The 20,617-nt window shown below is 41.1% G+C and overlaps 1 protein-coding gene across 1 annotated transcript; it reads left to right on the top strand.

The window, feature by feature from the left end:
• Positions 1 to 1,129: 1,129 nt before the first annotated feature.
• Positions 1,130 to 19,794, top strand: tdrd6a (tudor domain containing 6a; the record flags this gene model as incomplete). The annotated part of the gene is made up of 10 exons (XM_083790576.1): positions 1,130 to 6,521; positions 6,758 to 6,879; positions 7,066 to 7,146; positions 7,258 to 7,335; positions 9,799 to 9,850; positions 10,216 to 10,289; positions 10,694 to 10,742; positions 18,653 to 18,720; positions 19,475 to 19,517; positions 19,652 to 19,794. The coding sequence occupies 10 exons, from the start codon at positions 1,130 to 1,132 to the stop codon at positions 19,792 to 19,794; spliced, it is 6,102 nt and encodes a 2,033-aa protein (XP_083646702.1).
• Positions 19,795 to 20,617: the final 823 nt, after the last annotated feature.

Raw genomic sequence — 20,617 nt, 5'->3', positions numbered from 1 at the left:
ATACCGGTACTCTTTAGTCTTAATATTTTCCAATTGGATTTGGCCTTATAGATCAAAATGCAATGTGTTTTTTGTGTTCATTTTGAATTCATTAATTTTCAACTATAAAATGCATTAAAAAACATCTTACGTCAATGAAATTAATTGCTGGGTACATACCTAGTCCTACCTAATAATGATTATTGATTATTTTTTACTTGGTCTGTATCTCGGAGGAGAGCTGTGGACATTTCAGAAACCAGTGACATCATCGTTGGGCAGATTGTTATTCTTGTTCTTTTCTTATTTTATTTATTAACACAAGAACAATCAATAGCTTCCATTATAGCATGCTAACTTCCCAGGTATAGAAAGCCTGCTGTTTCTATTGATTTGGATTCCCCATCGATGATTTCTGAACTGTCCAGACCTCCTCTGTCCAGACTTGCCAAGTAGACAAAAATGGTGCTATATTATAATGAGCATTAGTGAGGACTAGGGTTGGGACTCGGAACCGGTTCTGAAATTGAAGAACCGGCATCGGTTCTACACGTGTGAGAGGGTTGGATACGCCCACTGATCTAGGACTAATATGCATGCAAACTTCGAGCGAGACGGTCAGACGGAGACTAGTGTAGTAGGAAAACTGCAACATGTCGAACAAACAAAAGTCCCAAACCCTAGTGAGGTCCTAGAAGATGGGTGAAAATGGTTGAAGTTGAAAAAAATAGCCCCCCACAAAAACGATTTAATGAAATTATTTGATTAACAAAACATATGATCGATGTAATAATAGATTAAATCAATAGTTGTAACTGGTAGCCATGTGCATATTGACTAATCCAGTATAGCTGCCTCTCCACATGACTGCATTGATTTCATTTTATGACTGTCTGCAGATGATTTCCGACCACAGCGTGTCGCAATGTGACATGTTATGAGCTTGTAGATCGGCTATTTTCACGATGATTAGCTGAGATATATATATATATATTTATGCTTGATTATTTGATTAATTAAAGGGTAATCAATAGAATAATCCTTAAGAAGATAATCGATAGTTGTAGCCCTAAACTGTAGAATATTTGTCAATATTTTTCCTCTCCTGTTTGCATGTTTTAGGCCTGATGCTGACATGCAAGGTGCCAAAATGCCTTCAATACCTGGAGTCCCTGCATCAGGATCAGATGTCATTGTTCTCATTACTAGGGTGAACTTGAATCCCCTCTGTCCGCTTGTGGAACTCTGGGGCAACTTTAACCAGGAAAGAAAAGCAGACTATCAGTACCTGTCAAAAGATATTCAGTTTCCTACAAACAAACTTCACGAGTTTGACGGAAATCCTGGAGATCTATGCCTGGTTCAGGTGGATGAGACTTGGTACAGGTCACGTGTAGTCTCAAGAAATGGCTCAACTTACAAGGTGTTTCTTATTGATAAAGGATGGACACTCACTGCCACCCCAAGTATGTTGGCATGGGGTAAGAAGGAGTTCTTCCACCTTCCACCTGAAGTGGAATTCTGTGTCCTCGCTAATGTCCTGCCACTATCACTTGAGAGAAAGTGGTCCCCGATGGCTTTGGAGTTCTTGAAAACTCTTAATTGGAAGACTGTGAAAGCACATGTCCAAAATGTGATGGTGCCCCAGAGAACAGTTGTCTTGCACATACCCAGCATTGCTCAGCAAATGTATGAGATGGGATTTTCCAAAAAGCTGTCATCAGAAATGTTCTCTGACTTCTTGCTCAAGTCATTACAGCCTCCTAGCAGTGTTGTATTGCCCACAGAGTTGCACCAGGAGTCCATGAGAAAAGAAGCACCAGGGACAGGACTGTCAATACTAAACCAGCAGCGCTTCATGTACCCGGAGTTGCAGATGGGAACCGTAGAGACTGTCATTGTCACAGAAGTAACAAACCCGATGCGTGTTTTCTGTCAGTTGAAGGTTTTCGCGCAAGAGTTGAAGAAAGTCACTGAGCAGATCACACTGTACTATGAAGGCAGATTTACTCCTTGCATAGTCTCTTCTGACATGCTTGGATCCCCATGTGCCGCAAGAGGAAGTGATGGCAGATGGTATCGTTCTGTTTTACAGCAAATATTGCCAGGCAACAATGTGGTTGAAGTACTAAATGTTGACTACGGGAAGAAACAGCTTGTTCAGGTAGAGAACATAAGGCCATTGGCTGCAGAGTTCTTCAGGATGCCAGTTGTGACATATGTCTGCTCACTCCATGGTGTCACTGACAAAGGCCTTGGATGGACACAAGTACAGATTGAGTATCTCAAATCCCTGATCCTATACAAGACTGTGATTGCCAAATTTGAATACCAAAGCCTTTGTGAGGGTGTCCATTATGTCACACTGTATGGAGATGAAAAAACAAACGTCAACTCTTTGTTTGGCTCTCAAGAGAAGTGCCTTCTGGAGTGTGAAAAAGCATTCCAAGATTTTAGCATCTCCAGCACACCAAGCAGCCAGCATCTAGCTCAACGAAAAAGCCAAGCAATTGTACCTGTTGAAGGTGCAAAGGACCCAAAAGGGAGCAACATTCAGAAGTTGTTGGCAGAAGACCTCCCCCTCAACTCTTCACATGTAGCAGTTGTGCAGCACGTGTCAAACCCATTCGAATTTTGGATCCAGACACAGAAGTATGCAGATGAGTTTGATGAACTGATGGAGAACATGGACCGTCTTTACAGTGATTTGGCGTCTACGGATTCGATCAGAAACCCAACTGTTGGCCTATACTGTGCTGCCAAGGCACAAGATGGTATATTTTACCGGTCAACTGTGACTGAAGTCAGCAAGACTCAAGTCCATGTGTTTTTTGTTGATTATGGAAACGCTGAACTAATTGACCGAAACTGCATCCGTGTCCTTCCTGAAAGGTTTAAAGAGCTGCCCCGACTTGCATTGAAATGTCGCCTTGCTGATATCAAGCCAAAAGATGAGACATGGAGCCGTAGTGCCATTGACCTTTTCATCAAAGCGGTCATGGATAAAGTCCTGAACATACATGTTACTGCAATGTATGAAGGCACATGTATCGTTCAGATCACGGTCACAGACTCTACAGCACACGGAGATCAAGATGTCAATAAGCTGATGTGCAATTCAGGCCTTGCTGAGAATGTGTCAGAGAAAAGCCCCAATGCAAACAGGACCACATCTCCTGTCCTTTACCCTGTCAAATCAAAGCTAGCTGCTTTACCATCCAGAGGAAACGAGAACCGTGAGATTCCTTCCCGAACACCAAACTTGAATGACAGTGGCCCTGCTACCTTTAAAGAGCTTATGTTTCCAATAGGAACGGCAATTGATGTCAGTGTGTCTTACATTGACAGCCCAAATGACTTCTGGTGCCAACTGTGCCAGAACAAAGGACAGTTGCATTTGCTGATGCAAGAGATACAGATGTTCTATGCCAACAGCCAGTTTAAGCCATTCACAGAATCTGTGTGTGTTGCTCGCCATCCACATAATAGAAAGTGGTACAGAGCTCTTGCTCTTAACAGAGACGCAACACAGCATGTGGATGTGTTGTTTGTAGACTACGGCCAGAACAAGAGAGTCCCCCTGCATGACCTGCGGAAGATAAACCCAAACTTCCTGAATTTGAAAGCTCAAGCTTTTCGATGTAGCCTTTACAACCCTGTTAAGCCTACATCACCCATGAATGATTGGGACGAGATAGCAACTGTGGAGTTTCAGGACTTTGTGGATGCTGCGGCATCCAGCCATGTCATTTTGAAGTCCACCATTTATGCAGTCATGTACAATGAGCAGAATGTTGTGTTCAACATTGTGGATCTCGAAACTCCCTTTGAAAGTGCCTGCACCCGCATGGTCCAACATACAACGATTGCATCACTCTCAAAAGAACCTGCTTCCCCTTTACATTTGGACACATACTACTACTCAACCCACAACATCAAAACGGGGACTGAAGAAAAGGTCATAGTGACATGTGTTAACAATGTCAATAAGTTCTACTGCCAGCTAGAGAGGAATGCTGACATTGTGAAAGATCTTGAATTGAAAGTAAACGGGCTGTGTCCCCAGCTTCAGAGCTCAAAGCTCCCAACAACTATTGGAATGTTGTGTTTGGCCAAATACCCAGACGGAAAATGGTACAGAGGACAAGTCAAGGCTGTGCGACCGGGGTTATCTATCCGGGTACACTTTGTGGATTATGGCGATACTCTCATTGTGGAACCATCTGACTTGCTTCCCATTCCCAAAGAGGCAAGTGACATCATCTCTGTTCCAGTGCAAGCGATAGAGTGTGGCCTTTCAGACATCCCTGCCAACGTCCCCAGTGATGTAAATGGCTGGTTTGAGACTAATGCAACAGAGCAGTCATTTAGAGCTCTAGTAGTGGCCAAACAACCTGACGGCACATTGCAGGTTGAACTGTATCACGGAAAAAGCCAAGTTAATGCCACTATCAAGCAGAAATTTCACATTGACATGCCAAGCTGCCATGGTACACCCAGGTTCACCAGCAATGCACAGCATTCGCTTAATGCTTTTTCAAAACCCACCACTGAGATGGAAGGTACACAAGCCACAAAGACAAATCAGTGCCCTGCCTCAAAGGTTAGGAGTGCCACTTTGGAGCTCTACAAAACTCCAAAACAAAGGCAGCTGGATGGCATGCCACAGACGCAGAGTAGTATGCAAGACTGCTCTGAACCAGCCAATAACAGACCAATTAAACAGAATCTTTCTCCACCACAAAAAAGTCCAGAGGGATCAAAGTTAGAATCTCAGAAGAAAAGCTACGAGTCTCTTCAACCAGAGGTGGAAACCCTCCCTAAACTGACTGAACTGCCCACTAACTCCATAGAAGTAGGTATGGAAGCAGATGTCTTTGTTTCACACAGCAACAGTCCTCTTAGCTTCTATGTGCAGTTAGCCTGTGATGAGCCTGACATATGCTCAATTGTGAGTAAACTCAATGATTGTGAGCCATCCACCGAAACAATTAAAGCCTTTCAAACAGGTGACCTTGTCCAAGCAAAGTTCCCAGAGGATGATTCATGGTATCGTGCAGTTGTAAGAGAAATCCGTGAAAACAAGATGACTCTTGTGGAGTTTGTTGACTTTGGCAATTCCTGTGAGGTACCCGTTGACAACATCCGCAAACTCAACAAAACTTTGCTTCAGTTTCCTGCGTACAGTACACAATGTCTGCTTAGTGCAGCTGCAGTCTTCCAAAATGAGTCAATGCTGGATCCAAAGCTTGTGTCCACCTTCAACAAGAATATATCCACAGATGGAGAAAAGGTGTTCAAATGCTTTTTTATCAGGCAATCCGGATCTGGCTGGGAAGTCAAACTTCAGGATGGTGGGGTAGACATTGCCCCAAATGACAGTTCTGCTGTTCATGAACCCTCTGAACCGTTGAAGGAAAAGTCTGTCCAAGAAGATGAGTGCACAATCAGTGTTTGTATTGAGCCACAGGAGGAGCTTAGCACAGAAGCAGGATTATCAGAACTGACGAGCAGTCTTGAGGCCAGTGAATGTTTTGATGCTGCTGTTAAACCCGCGTTTATTGCTGATGCCAGGAAGGATGGAGATGATGCCCGGAAGGATGATGGAGATCAAACTAAAGACCTTGTAGCTCCTGAACTTGACAAGGAGGGCCTCCCTAAATTAACAGACCTGCCCCCACAATCCATAACAGCTGGTATGGAAGCAGATATCTTTGTCTTGCATTGTAACAACCCTCTTAGTTTTTATGTCCACTTAGCCAAGGACCAAGATGACCTATTCTCCATTGTGGACAAACTCAACGATGGTGAGTCATCAGCCGAAAGTGGTAAAATTAAAGACTTGCATCCAGGTGACCTCATCCTTGCAGAGTTTGAAGATGATAATTCATGGTACCGTGCAGTTGTAAGAGAAATTCATGCGAACAAGACTGCTCTTGTGGAGTTTGTGGATTATGGAAATGCTGCAGTAGTGTCAGTTTCCAAAATGTGTACACTCTCGACACCATTCCTGCAATTTCCTAGATACAGTACACACTGTGTGCTTAGTGGGGCTGCAACTATCAAGAAGGAGTTGGTGCTGGATCCAGAGGTTGTGTCCTCTTTCGAAAAGGATGTTGGGCCCAGTACAGACAAAGTGTTAAAGTGTGTATTCATCAGACAGTCAGAGTCTGTGTGGGAAGTCGGTCTCCAAGACAGTGGGGTGGAAATCACTTGTAAAATCCCCACCGGAAGTCTGACTCCTTATGATGATGTCACTCCTAAGATGTCAGAAGTGGATGAAAAGCCTTGCCAGGAAGATGAACAGAATACTGATCAGCAAGAGGAGCATACTGTCCCTGAAGCAGCAGAAGTTGTGGAGATCTGCATTGAAGCTTTCCCTGAAAGTGCAGAGGCTGCTCCCACCTCTAAAGCCGAGTTGGGAGAGGAGGAGGTCATAGTAGCTGAACCCATTCAGACCCTGGACCCTGAATTGGAAAGTGTGCCAGAGGAGCCAGAGAACCACACTGAGGGAAACGACCCTGCTGCCGTTCTGGAGTCAAGTAAGTTACAGTATATTATTCAGTTGTCATTGATCCCCACATTGTATTACATTTGTATGCTGAAATAACTGTAAACTGAGTTTTGAAAATGTTATATCAAGTCCAACAATGTACATAATAGTGTAGATGGTAGAATCTGTTTTAGATTGCCCAAATCTTTACATAAACCTGTAATTAGCCTATCTTGCGTAAACGAATGTCATTTTCATAATTTCTTTTCCTGTTGTCACTTACAGAGTTTGGTCCACTGAGAGCTGCTAAGACTCTCATTATTGGTTCTTCCTGTGTTGTCTGGTCACCTGTTGTCAAGTCTTGGTGCAAAGCAAGGGTCTTGAAAAACACAAGTGACTGCATTCTGGTAAATTGACTAATATTCAGAAATATCCAGTGCTTTTCAGAGTTTGTGTTAGGACTTCAAACTTTGACAAAGATTCAATGTTTCCTTTTCAATTTAAATCAATTAATGCCATGAATTTGGGTAATAATGCATAAAACCAGTGCTTTATGCATATTGTTTCTTTCCTTTTTCTTCTTTAATGTGCAGGTTCTTCTGATTGATTGTGAAACGCAGATGGAGGTTGAACCATGCAGTGTCTTTGAGGTGGTGTTTTCAGGCCATGAGGAGGTAAGGATTGTTTACAATGTGTTTTTGTATTTGTTGTTGTACTGTTCATTACTTGAAGCAAAACCTCTAACAGTAAAGTTAATTAAACTGTTTCCTTGTTCCTTTTTTCAGTGTGATAATGCTGGCATCTCCGATTATGCCACAAGTTCCACAACCACCTCTCATGTGATCGCTTCAGAATCCAACCTGGTATACTCTTAACTTGCTATTTTGGCTTACAAATGCTTCATATTATATACAAAATGCACATAAGCCTAGAAACTATTTCTGTAACATAAAATGTCACAGTATACTATTAAAAAAAGAAACTGTTTTTCCTATAATTCTCTGGTTGCTTTGGTTCAGTAAATGTGAATAGAAATACCTGTAATGTCAAATTTATTATGTTTTAATTATTGCATTTTCATGCATATTAAAATGGCGAACTTCTCTTAAATTATAGGTACAGAGTGAATCACCTGAATCTGATTGTGTGCCATTTGAGAAATACTGTGGTAAGTGACAATATCTTAAATGGCAAAAGCATTGGTGAATATGGTCACTGTTTTGCAGCGGCACACATTTATTTTCAAAAAGGTTTGGAATATTGGAAAATACTCACTTAGGGATCAAAGTAATGCAATGGCATACTGTGTCTTTGCAATATAACAAGTTTGGAATTGTTTTGATGTGAACATGCAGTTGTATTGTGAATGTTTTGACAGATGCCTCTGCAGAACAGGATGTTGAGACCAAGGATTTTGTAGAGGATGCACAGAGTATTTCCACGACTCACAAGGTAGAATACAACTGTACCAATACCATTTTATAGCTGACCAAAAACTGTTTTAGAACCCTAGAGGCCAGAATTATGGTAGGGTAAATTAAAGGAATAATCCCAAAAGTGACAGTGGTGGTTTACCATGGATTTTAGAACAGCTAATGGGCGTGCCTATTCCCCCTAGCTGGTCTCTTATAGCCTAGTCTCTCGAGACAGACAGTTGACTGACTCGCATCAAATTCAAAGGAAAAGAGGGCACTGTTTTTCCTTTTTTTGACGATGTTTTCAGATTGCTTATAGCCAGACTATCAGAGATCTCCACCCGAGTCTGATATCTAAAGGCAGTGAATGGGCTGGACAGAATGGACACTGAAGAAAACCACTAGTGACAAACCTACGCCCACTGCTTTGAAAACCAATCCTGTTGCCGTCCCAATATAAAGGACCACCCCAACATATTTGCATCGGTTCTGTGAAGCTGTTATTTTCTTTAGCCCATTCACCAAGTTTAGATGTATCGGTAGGCAGAGATGGTCCGGCTACGCAAGAAAGCTTTGTATCATGTTGTGAATTGTGTGGCTTCATTTATAACGGCACACACTATCAAATTATCAATAGCTAAATATATTGAACAGGAAGGGTATGTGATTGTTAGATTCTGCTTTTTAAAGCAGTTTTGTATTTATTTTTGTATTTCTTGTTGCAATGTTAAATCTGGATTCATTATATCCTGTCACAATGATATTTTTTTAAGCATAAAACGTTTTAACTGTAAAATTAATTCAATTTAATTACTTTTTTCCAGTGTGACAATGATGACGGCACAGACACAGTCTCTATCCCAGATTATTTGGATGGTACATTTTCTTCTCATCTTGATTTCTTTCTTTTTTTATTGGTACCTTACCTGACCGCATCTTTAGTATTCTAGTCATTTCATTCCCATTTTAGTGTTGTGTGCTTTCTTTGATGCATTTACAGAAGACACCTTGGATGAACAAAGTGATACCAGTGAAGATACAATTACAATGGATGGTCTTGACACTGATACAACAGAGGAAACGGTAATAGTATGACAATTTAACATTTGGACAGCCGTCATGATGTAAATATAGTTTTCGCGGCTTTTATGGTTGCAGATCAGGTTTAACCCATTCTGGGCGGGGTTCCCTATTTGTACCTTACCCCCTCAGGCCGGGAACCCATATTTGGGTTCTGTACAGTATGTACAGTATTCAAAAATGTAAAAATTTTGATTCTGCTATATCAATATTTGAATTTTTCAGAAACCTTAGGTCAGGATTTAGAGGCGTTTTTAGAATCGGCCTTAGGCCTGAATGGGTTAAGTTTAAAGCACCAAACCAATCTGATGTAAATCTCTGGGTGAGTGGCATCAATCCCACAATTCTAATAAGTTATCGATCAGGCTCAATTCTAGCACTTGACAACTTTGTTAAATGAAGCACAATTAAGTGCTCAATTAATCCACCAAAAATGCAAGATCACAAAGCCATTCTGGGTCATCATTGCCACTTTAATGTTTGAAAACATCCTCTCGAAGTGTGACAGGATGTGGCTGATCAATATTATTTTTGGAAAAAAGAATTCAGTTTCTATTACTTTGGTGATCTCATCAATGGCATTTTTCCCTTTTTTACTTATCTTTTACCAAATCAGTAGTTTGACACCCCACTACACGTAATGGTGGAAATCCTTTTTTAACATACATTTCCCTCGGTTCTGATGGGGTACAATTAAATTATTTTAATTAAATTGATACTTTTTCAAGTTTTTTTGGCGTTATATTTGTTGCTTTGTGGTTGTTGTAAAGTGAATGGAATTATCGTTTTCATTTGAATGAATATTCTAATTTGCATTTGTTTCAATTGTAGGTCCAGACTGAATCCCCACAATCTCCTGTTGTGCCATTAGAGACATTCATTGGTGAGTGAGAAGATCTCAACAAATGCCAAAAGCATTGGCGAAATTGAGTCAGCTGTTTGCAGCTGCACAAAGAAATTCCAAACTTGTTTTCTGTTGAAAATTGTACTAGCATGTTGCAGCCTCAATCTAAACACTGTGCCTTTGTAGCAAACTAACAATAACCCTTTTATTTCGGTTCACCAGTAAATAGATTATGGTAAGGCTACTAAGGCCTTATAGGGAGTTTGGAAGTTGACTGGAATTTATTTCTGTGGCATAGGTATACTGACTATATTCAAATGCAATGTACAATACTGTTGTAGGTGTGGATTAGTTTGGAATTTATTTGATGTGAACTTGAACGTTTATTGTGAATGTCTTAATAGATACCCCTGCAGAACAGGGAGTTAAGACTGAAGATGTTGCGGAGGAGCCACAGAATGTTGGCACCCATCATAAGGTAGGAGAACACAAATGCACCATTACCATTTTGTCTGTCCACATACTGTATGCCTCTTGAATGCTTGCCTACAATTTCGGCATCAAAGCCATCAATAGTTGCATTCATAAACTGCCTCCCCCTGGCCAGCCGGGACGCCTGATGGAGGGGAAAGGAACTGGTTGGAATAACGTGTTCCTTCCACGCGCTACGTCCAACCAGGGAAACTCCCCCCTGTCAGGTGTAAAGGAGCAACTGCTCTCCCTAGGTTGGCGGAGGGTGTGTAGAGCCCAGGATCACATCACAGGATGATTGACACAGGGGTGAAAAATGGGTTACAAAATCGTGGGACAAAAAATATAAATAAAAAAAATAAAAAAAGGTTTCATTCATAAGACTCAGTCAAATGTCCTGTTCTGTTTCAGTGCGACATGATTGAAGAAGACGAGTATCGTGGTGCTGAACATTCTTCTGGTTAGTTCGCAAGTGTATTTGTGTGCTCATGTGAATATAATATTAATTGGTTGTATTTTTATTTGATGAGTAGGCGAGTAAATCTATGAAAAAAAAGCACCTTACCCCAAAAAAATTGCAACAAAAGGTTTCTCAACAGTTTTTTGTAGTATTAGGTGTCCCTAATAACATACTAAAAGTTTACCAAAGTTTGATCACCCGAAAGGTGTTATTTTCAAGATGGCCTAAAAACCATTAAAATAGCCTAACTCCTTCATTATTCATCCTAGACAAGTACTTTTTGTGTCTAACCCTATGTGTTTGGGGTCTAGGAGTCCATTGAACTTGTTCAAATTGCAATTGCAATTAGATAATTGTGAAATCCAATATTGTGTTTGTGACTCTGTTAAAACCCTCTGAAATAGTCACCAGTTTCAAGTTAACTAAACTAAATATTTAATAAATGTCTGAATATTTAAATATTTTTTGGAATAAGGTTTCAAGATATCCTCAAAACACAACAAAACTAATAGTCACAATTTTCAGTAATTCAGAAGGTTGTGGCAGAGAATATTGTCAGTTGATAGATAATAGCCTACATGATTGCAATATTGAAACGTTTTGGATAGCTTGGTGGATAAACTTTGGCTCAAACTACTGTAAATAATTCATCATTATACACCCCACCCAAAACTAATTTCTTGCATTATAGAGCGTCGCAGTCCCGCCCCCTTTCATGACGACGCCAGGCCCAGGAAATAATTCCCAATGCATTTTTCCCATAGACATTTCGAAACGTATTTATTGAAAGACATTATAAGCGTCGTACAAAGCCAACTCTTGTCGTGACAAATCATGACAACAAACACAATATTTTGGACCAAACAAATAATTACAAAGAAGAAAAACAAGTGTTGTAATCTGCTGTTCTTTTCTACTTTCTAATTCTTTGTTTGGCCCAAAACATTGTGTTTAATATCATGATTTGTCACGACAAGAGTTGGCTTTGTCCGCAGTGTAAACGTCTTTAAATAAATAAATACTTTTTGAAAAGTCTATAAGGAAAATGAACGGTGATTTCTTCTCCGTCTCTCTCAAGGGGGCGGGACTGCGACGCTCTACTTACTCTTAGTGCAGAGTAGTCAGAACCTAAGTCTCTACCGGGTGCAGAGGGGAGTATGATAGGTGGGGTTGGGTGAGAAGGTAAAGGGGGGTCCGGTCTAGAGTTTAGTGGGCCTAGGGTTCCCCTCAGGTGGGTACAGGGGAGTATGGGGAGTGGGGGGTCACTGGATTTGTCCCATTAAAGCTATGGGGCACTTGAGAGCTTGAGAGATTGGGGCTTGTCTGTCCCTGTGGTGGTAGTTCTAAGACCTCCATGTTGTGATATTGATTAATATGGGGGGTGGGTTCAATTAATCGATTATTAATCGGCAGAGCTGTCGACTATTGTCAACATATTCCCCAATTTCCACTGAGATTATGGGGTGAATGAATGTGGCCAGACCCATCTTCTCTTTCTGTCATAGTGACATAATATTGTCCTGCATCAGATCATGTCCAAATCAGGTTCTCCAATCTCCAGTAGCCTCTTCAGTTTTTTGAAGATTTTTTGAGTGGTGCAACCACTCCCTTACGGAGCTATGTGTGTGGCTGGCTGGGTCTGAGCACTATGTGTGTGGCTGGCTGGCTGGCTGGCTGGGTCTGAGCACTATGTGTGTGGCTGGCTGGCTGGGTCTGAGCATAGATAGATAGATATTATAGCAGTGACTGACTAATAGGGGATTCACACTGAGACGGACTGAATCCGTTTCATTGGAACCGTTTCCGAATACGGTTGCCTGGTCCCCGATGGCCATGATTCACATTGCCCGAGACTCAACAGCGCACCCGGGTACACTTGCATAACACACTTTAATCCTCCTGATGACGGTGTGCTTGATGGCTGGCGCGCACGGACACTGACCATCAACTGTGCGACATTGTCTCAAATAAATCCAGACACACTGAATTGCATTGCCTCTTTGGCTTTTTGCCATGATACTACTTCACTGTCAGCCTGCCTGCTATTCACTGTCAGTCAGTTCTGTGCTCCAGTGTATTAGTTTGCTATGGATTCTACTTTAGCATTATTATTATTTTGTTTTACTTTGGAAACTGCCAAGCAAAGCCCAAGAGCCACGTGTAGCCCGCAGAATAAGATCAGCGCGGTGCTGCGCGTATAAGCAGATTCAACAGGAGAAGGGCGGCGTTGAGAAATGCGCTGGTGTTACGCATCGTGCAGCGGCTGTGTTTTTTTTTGTTGACGCTTGGCTCGTCGACTAGAGATTGTCACGTTCTTTAAAAAAAAACAGTCCACTTCCTTCTTTAGGTACGCATGCATTCACATTGGAACGATCCGTATCTGAATACACTTCAACGGTCCAGAGACCCTCCCCCATGCGGTCCCGGGGACGGTTGGGCGATCCGCTCCCGGGAACGGTACGATCATTCACACTACCACAACATCTGCCAAGTGGTCCCGAGTGCGCACCCGGGACCATAGTGTGAATCCCCTATGAGACATTGAGCGTGCATCCGCAACTGGTTGTGGCCCCCATCAAGTGACCTTTTGACCAATGCGGCCCTCGCCCCAAGTTGAGTTCGACACCCCTGCTCTAGGCCCATGAGGGGCCATTTCTCTCCACTGTATCCCCACTGAGGAGTCCATCTTCCCCATAGACCAGACAAGTGGCCATTTGGTTCTACTGACTGAGTGTGTTTGCTGCAAAGACACTCAGCGTTGTGAGCTTTTATAGATTGCCTATTTTCACAATGTTTGTCCCGGCCCACAGTTTGGGAAACACTACCCTTATAGGAGACTTATTTTTATTATTATTATTACCAGACACCTTTACAAAAAAAAGGGCAGACATTTCTCTGTAAATTTATTCCATGATTTGTGTAATATTCCCATGCAGTCTATCACTTGGCAGCCATGCTTTTACAAATGTCACATGACAGTACCACCCAGTAATAATGAATATATTCCTTATTGTTATGGTATCAAAATAAATCTCCTGAAAGCTTCAACAGAATGTGAATTGTGTATAGGTGATGAATTCACCTATACAGCAGTACGGCATTATAGAAAAGAGAAATGTCCTATTACACTGTTATAACCTTATAAACAATTGTTTTAATATATCATTGTACTTTTATATAATTTATATATGCTAATTGGATTCCTAGATAACCAAGACATAGGGTTAGACACCAAAATTATTTTTCTAGGATGAATAATGGAGGAGTAATGGTATTTTAAGAACTGGCGGCGGCCATCTTGAAAATAACACCTTTCGGGTGGTCAAACTTTTAGTATGTTATTAAGGACACCTAATACTACAAAAAAAAGTTGAGAAACCTTTTGTTGCAATTTTTTTTAGGGTCAAACCATATTTTTACCCGCCTAGAGCCTTTTTGGCTGTCTTTGTATAGTGCCAACACAATATATTGGTATAGATGGCCATGCAGGCTATGACAGCATTTGTCTGTATGTCCACTCAAATGCAGACCAGTCCCGACTTTGCAGGCACTATGTCCATAACATCTTGAAACAACACCAGCCACAAATGCAGCTATAAAAGTTTGAGCAGTGTGAATGTTGAATCGTAGTTCATAATCTAGGCATGTAAAAAGTTACTTTATTCCACTGAATCCCTTATTTACATCAACATTGTTCTTGTAAACCAGGTTTGTACTTAGGGTAGCTGAAGTATTTACAGAAGAATGCATTTATTTATTTTTTGCCATGAAGATGTACATTGAGACCATCACCATACTAGTTGGCATGACCACAGGCAGCCAGTTGTACATGTGAGGACAATCAATCTAGATTTTGTATATAGTGGAGCTTTGGCACTGAACTTGCATTGTGATTTGCAGTTGGACCATTATCCACACAACTTGTAACTTGCTATGGGCTTGTAAAATTTGGAACAAGGCAGGCCATTATTAGACACTGGTCTCTAGTTTGAAGACCATAAATTAGCACACTGCATATACCTACAGAACACTGTTTTCTCTGAGCTCCAATGCAGTCTCTTATGAAAGCTCATGTCTGTGCCAAGATTACAAAGTATTGTTAACCAGAAGATTGTCAGGTCAGCTGCAATCCATGCTACAGGAACAGAATGGCTGTCTTCTGGAAAAAGAAAATTGCACTAGCATGTTGCAGCCTCAATCTAAACACAGTGCCTTTGTAGCAAACTAACAATAACCCTTTTATTTCGGTTCACCAGTAAATAGATTATGGTAAGGCTACTAAGGCCTGTTATAGGGAGTTTGGAAGTTGACTGGAATTTATTTCTGTGGCATAGGTATACTGACTATATTCAAATGCAATGTACAATACTGTTGTAGGTGTGGATTAGTTTGGAATTTATTTGATGTGAACTTGAACGTTTATTGTGAATGTCTTAATAGATACCCCTGCAGAACAGGGAGTTAAGACTGAAGATGTTGCGGAGGAGCCACAGAATGTTGGCACCCATCATAAGGTAGGAGAACACAAATGCACCATTACCATTTTGTCTGTCCACATACTGTATGCCTCTTGAATGCTTACCTACAATTTAATTTCGGCATCAAAGCCATCAATGGTTGCATTAATAAGACTCAAATGTCCTGTTCTGTTTCAGTGCGACTTGATTGAAGAAGACACTCATCGTGATGATGAACATTCTTCTGGTTAGTTTGCAAGTGTATTTGTGTGCTCATGTGAATATATTATTCATTGGTTGTATTTTGATTCGATTAGCCTTTTCTTAAGCTTTGTTTTGGGCTTTTGCGCCTTTTATTGATAGTTACAGTGAAGACGGACTGGAAAGGGGGAGAGACATGCAGCAAAGGTCGTCGTGAACGGGACTCGAACACGCAAAGTGCTGTCAGGCCAGAGCCTATATGTGACATGTGCCACTAGGCCAGCAGGCGCTCCAGCCAGGCCATTATTAGTCTGGTCTCTAGTTTGTAGACAATAAATTAGCACACTGCATATAACTACGGAACACTGTTTTCTCTGAGCTCCAATGCTGTCCCTTATGAAAGCTTGTGGCTGTGCCAAGATTACAAAGTATTGTTAACCAGAAGATTGTCAGGTCAGCTGCAGTCCATGTAACAGGATGGCTATATTCTGGAAAGAGAAAATTGTACTGGCATTTTGCAGCCTCAATCTAAACACAGTGCCCATGTAGCAAACTAACAATAACCCTTTTATTTTGGTTCACCAGTAAATAGATTGTGGTAAGTCCTGTTATGGGAGTTTGGAAGTTGACTGGAATTTATTTCTGTGTCCAGGTATACCGACTATATTCTAATGCAATGTACAATACTGTTGTAGGTGTGGATTCGTTTGGAATTTATTTGATTTGAACTTTTATTGTGAATGTCTTAATGCAGAACAGGGAGTTAAGACTGAAGTTGTTGCGGAGGAGGCACAGAATGTTGGCACCCATCATAAGGTAGGAGAACACAAATGCATCATTACCATTTTGTCTGACACATACTGTATGCCTCTTGAATGCTTATCTACAATTTCGGCATCGAAGCCATCAATAGTTGCATTAAGACTCAGTCAAATGTCCTGTTCTGTTTCAGTGTGACTTGATTGAAGAAGACGCGTATCGTGATGATGAACATTCTTCTGGTTAGTTCACAAGTGTATCTGTATGCTCATGTGAATATATTATTCATTGGTTGTCGTATTTTGATTCGATTAGCCTTTTTTATTTAAGATTTGTTTTTGGCTTTTTTGCCTCTTTACTGATAGTTGCAGTGAAGACTGACAGGAAAGAGGGAGTGAGAGACAGGGAGAGTAGAGACATGCAGCAAAGGTCGTCATGAACGGGACTCGATCATGCGAAGCACTGTCAGGCCAGAGCCTATATGTTGCATGCGCCACTAGGCCATTATTAGAATCTGGTCTGGTCTCTAGTTTGAAGACGATAAATTAGCACACTGCATACAGTATAACTACAGAACACAGTTTTCTCTGAGCTCCAATTCAGTAATGAAAGCTCATGTCTGTGCCAAGATTCCAAAGTATTGTGAACCAAAACTGTCATGTATTTGGTGTTCCTGATGTGGGTTTGGCAGCAGTATTTCACTGATCAATGACTGCTATATTTAACCAAGCAAACAAATGTTCTGTCCCTCTGCCCCTTTATTGGGAGTTACGGGGGGGGGGGGGGGCGGGGGGAATGCAATATAAGCCACTGTGCTAGGTTATCCCTTTTTACTAGCCCCTTTTTTTTGTTCATTGGCACCAGCTGTACTGGCTAATGGCTATACATTTTTGTGTCAAATCTATGAACCCATCACTTATTCTGCAACTTTAACGTTGCCACCCTCAAACTAGAGGCATCTGTCTTGTTTTACGCTATTCTATGTTGGGGTAAAATAGTGCTCTGTATCTTATTAAAACCATCTTGAATTTTCACGTGATCCACTGTATCTGTCTTCATAATGAACTTTATGCATTTGTTTTACCATGTCATTTTCCCTACAGCCCTGTTAGCTGAGATTGAACCTGCAACCTGTGAGCCTCAAGACCACACTGAGCCTTGCTTCCTTGATATGGTAATTGAATTGATGGTATTCTCATAATGGATTTTGTCATACAGTATGGCACACTGATGCAGTGCAGGTGTCCTTATTTTGTGGATGTCATAGGCAAAGAATGTCAAAATGTAGGAAAAAAGTTCAAGCTCATTTCTCTAATGTGGCTTCAATGATTAATTAGCGGTCACCTGCTGTTTGATTATAATCACTTGTTATTTTGCCACCAAATGTACAGTATGTGATCTAAATGCTATTAATATTTATATTAGAATTCATAAACAACAAATATTTATTACTTAAGTTTGATCTCTTTATTCCTGTCTAGGATGTGTATTTGGATGCAACCTGCACCGACGAAGACTATTGTATGTATATGTATGGTGCCATATTCTGTAGTTAAAGTATGAACTAATCTATTAATAAACTAGAAATGCACAGCAGAGCGTGCCATGAGGTGCGCTCACCACTGCTGGTACGACTTGCTGCTCTGAGTCCTAGAGCTCTCTGCACCTGTCTGGGTACGACTGCTGGTTAGTCCTGGAGCTCTCTGCACCTGTCTGGGTACGACTGCTGGTTAGTCCTAGAGCTCTCTGCACCTGTCTGGGTACGACTGCTGCTCTGAGTCCTAGAGCTCTCTGCACCTGTCTGGGTACGACTGCTGCTCTGAGTCCTAGAGCTCTCTGCACCTGTCTGGGTATGACTGCTGCTCTGAGTCCTAGAGCTCTCTGCACCTGTCTGGGTATGACTGCTGCTCTCAGTCCTAGAGCTCTCTGCACCTGTCTGGGTATGACTGCTGCTCTGAGTCCTAGAGCTCTCTGCACCTGTCTGCGTATGACTGCTGCTCTGAGTCCTAGAGCTCTCTGCACCGGTCTGGGTATGACTGCTGCTCTGAGTCCTAGAGCTCTCTGCACCTGTCTGGGTACGACTGCTGCTCTGAGTCCTAGAGCTCTCTGCACCTGTCTGGGTACGACTGCTGCTTAGTCCTGGAGCTCTCTGCAATTCTAAATCCTTTAGACCCGTTATTGACCTTATACCAACCTTGAAATGTACCTTGGTTGGCTGTTGGAGGACACCGACATACATACCCAGCCGATCGCAATACTTAGTAAATAGCATTTCAGACTCGTCCTTGTGAATATTAGATTTGCTTCCATATAACTTGAGGTTTTGTCAATTTAACTCTTTACTTATTAGTAAAGGCCAAACATGAAAAACACTTACTTCCTTCTTCAATCTTAAACTCAAATCTTGATCCTTGATCTACTGATTACTTGTAAACAATACCTGCTTTCAGTCTCTTTCCTCATTCTCTACTGATTTGCGCTTGTGCTCACCAGACCTGGTACCTGAAGCTGAAATGGAGGCCAGTGAACAGCATGCAGATGATGCTTCTACGGGGAACACGGTACTAGAATACACCCGTCATGAAAGAATGTGACGCTGTTTTTCAGAACCACATGCAAATGAGTGGTTGAGTTTAGCATGGTTGATTCCGACATATACACATACAGTACATGCATATGGTAAATGGTGCATTTACGTATAGCGCTTTTATCCAAGGCACTTTAGGAATGCTTTACATGGGGCACCCGTGGTCCAGGCTCATGCCACATATAGGCTTTGGCCTGACAGCGTGTCGCGTGTTGGATTCCCATTCATGATGACCTTTGCTGCATGTCTCTCCCCTTCTCTCTCTCCCTCTTTCCTGTCCCATCTTCACTTGATACTATCAATAAAGGCCAAAAACTAATTTAAAAAAAACAATGCATTACATTCACACATACATTCATACTTAGCCGGGGAGCCAGCCATCTGAAATTTGAGAGGACCTGTGATGTCATTTCTATTAATTTGGTCATTAAGATCTGCAGAATAAGAGGTCTGCTTTGCCGGAAAAAATGCGAAAAAAAGGTTATGGACATTTTTGTATACCCCACCATATTAAGACTATTTAATGCAAAATGTCATCATACTTTAAGTAGCTTTTGGCTCCCCGGCTAACTTGGACGGCAGGGGAAACCATGCAAGGCACCAACCTACTCATTGGGAGCAATTAGGTGTTCAGTTTCTTGCTCAAGGACACTTTAACACCAACTCTCGGGGCGCCCAGGTGGCCCCTCTACCTCCTGAGACAATGTCTGACATAGTTTATTTTACAGGTTTTAGTGGAAGACTCCTCCCATTCTTCCAACAACAGTCTTGGTAAGTGATTTATAATAAATGTATTGTTTTTTTATGCAACAATAAAAATTTATGAATTGGACACTTTCAAGATCAGTATTCGTGAAATAGTTGGTCAGGGACTCAAGAGTATTGATAACTTGTTTATTTTTCAGGTGCTTTTTCAGAAGCCCAGTTGTCAATGGTGACTCATCTTTGTCTGGTGGTGGAAGATGAACCTGATGATCTTGTCATCTTTGACAAGGAGATTGATCCAGCTCGGCAGCAACAGAAAGACGAGTCAGACGTAACAGAATGATGGGATCACTGTTTGTTCTTCAGTGTTTTTTTTATATACTTTTAGTGTGATGTGATGTATGTTATCATTGTAAGTGTGTATTTAATATGCCCAATGGGTGGAATTTAAGTTTAATGTTTTGTTTTATTTAACAGTTTTTCATTTAAAAAAAAATGGTTTGTTTCCTCAAGAGGGCCAGTTGAGCTGAGTACAGCATATTGCTAAAAAAAAACAACTTAATTTTGCAACACTGAAGCTCATCTATTTTCCAGTTCCTTTCATTTGTTCCTTTTGCATGCAAGTTTGCTGTGACGTTTTTGAAAAAAAAAAGATTTTTGTTTGCATTTCGTGTTGAACACAACACCCATACAAATACACAGCCGTTCATCAAATTAAAAAGTGCAGCTCCATGCCTCCATATAAGAGTCATTTCCCTTTATCGTCATCCCACTGCTTTGAGTAATTTGTACATGCATTTATATTTCAAAGTTTGTACTCCTTTACCTTAAAATGTATAATTTACGTCAACTTAGATTTTTTTTTATGGTGTTTGAACGCCTCGACAAATAAGCTTTTATCACTGATCAAAACCGATCCACTGATTTTTATGATTTGCATTTGTGTATAAACATACACATGATTTAAATAGGTTTATTAAAGATCAGAGTTATAAATGCATGCTGATCTATCTTTATAGGTAGAGGCCTCGTATAAACCCCTCAGGCTTCTTGCCTCAGCCTAGCACTTTACCTTTTCTATATTTTTGTATGTTTTATAGGATTTTCATACTATAAATAAAATAAAATCTATACTATGGTTATTGGTATAGAAAATTGTACTCTGA

The sequence above is a fragment of the Protomyctophum parallelum genome, assembly GCF_964188405.1.
Source record: "Protomyctophum parallelum genome assembly, chromosome: 19".
Taxonomy (NCBI): Eukaryota; Metazoa; Chordata; class Actinopteri; order Myctophiformes; family Myctophidae; genus Protomyctophum; species Protomyctophum parallelum.
Note: the sequence above shows the minus strand (reverse complement) of the source record. Positions and strands in the feature narration are given on the sequence as shown.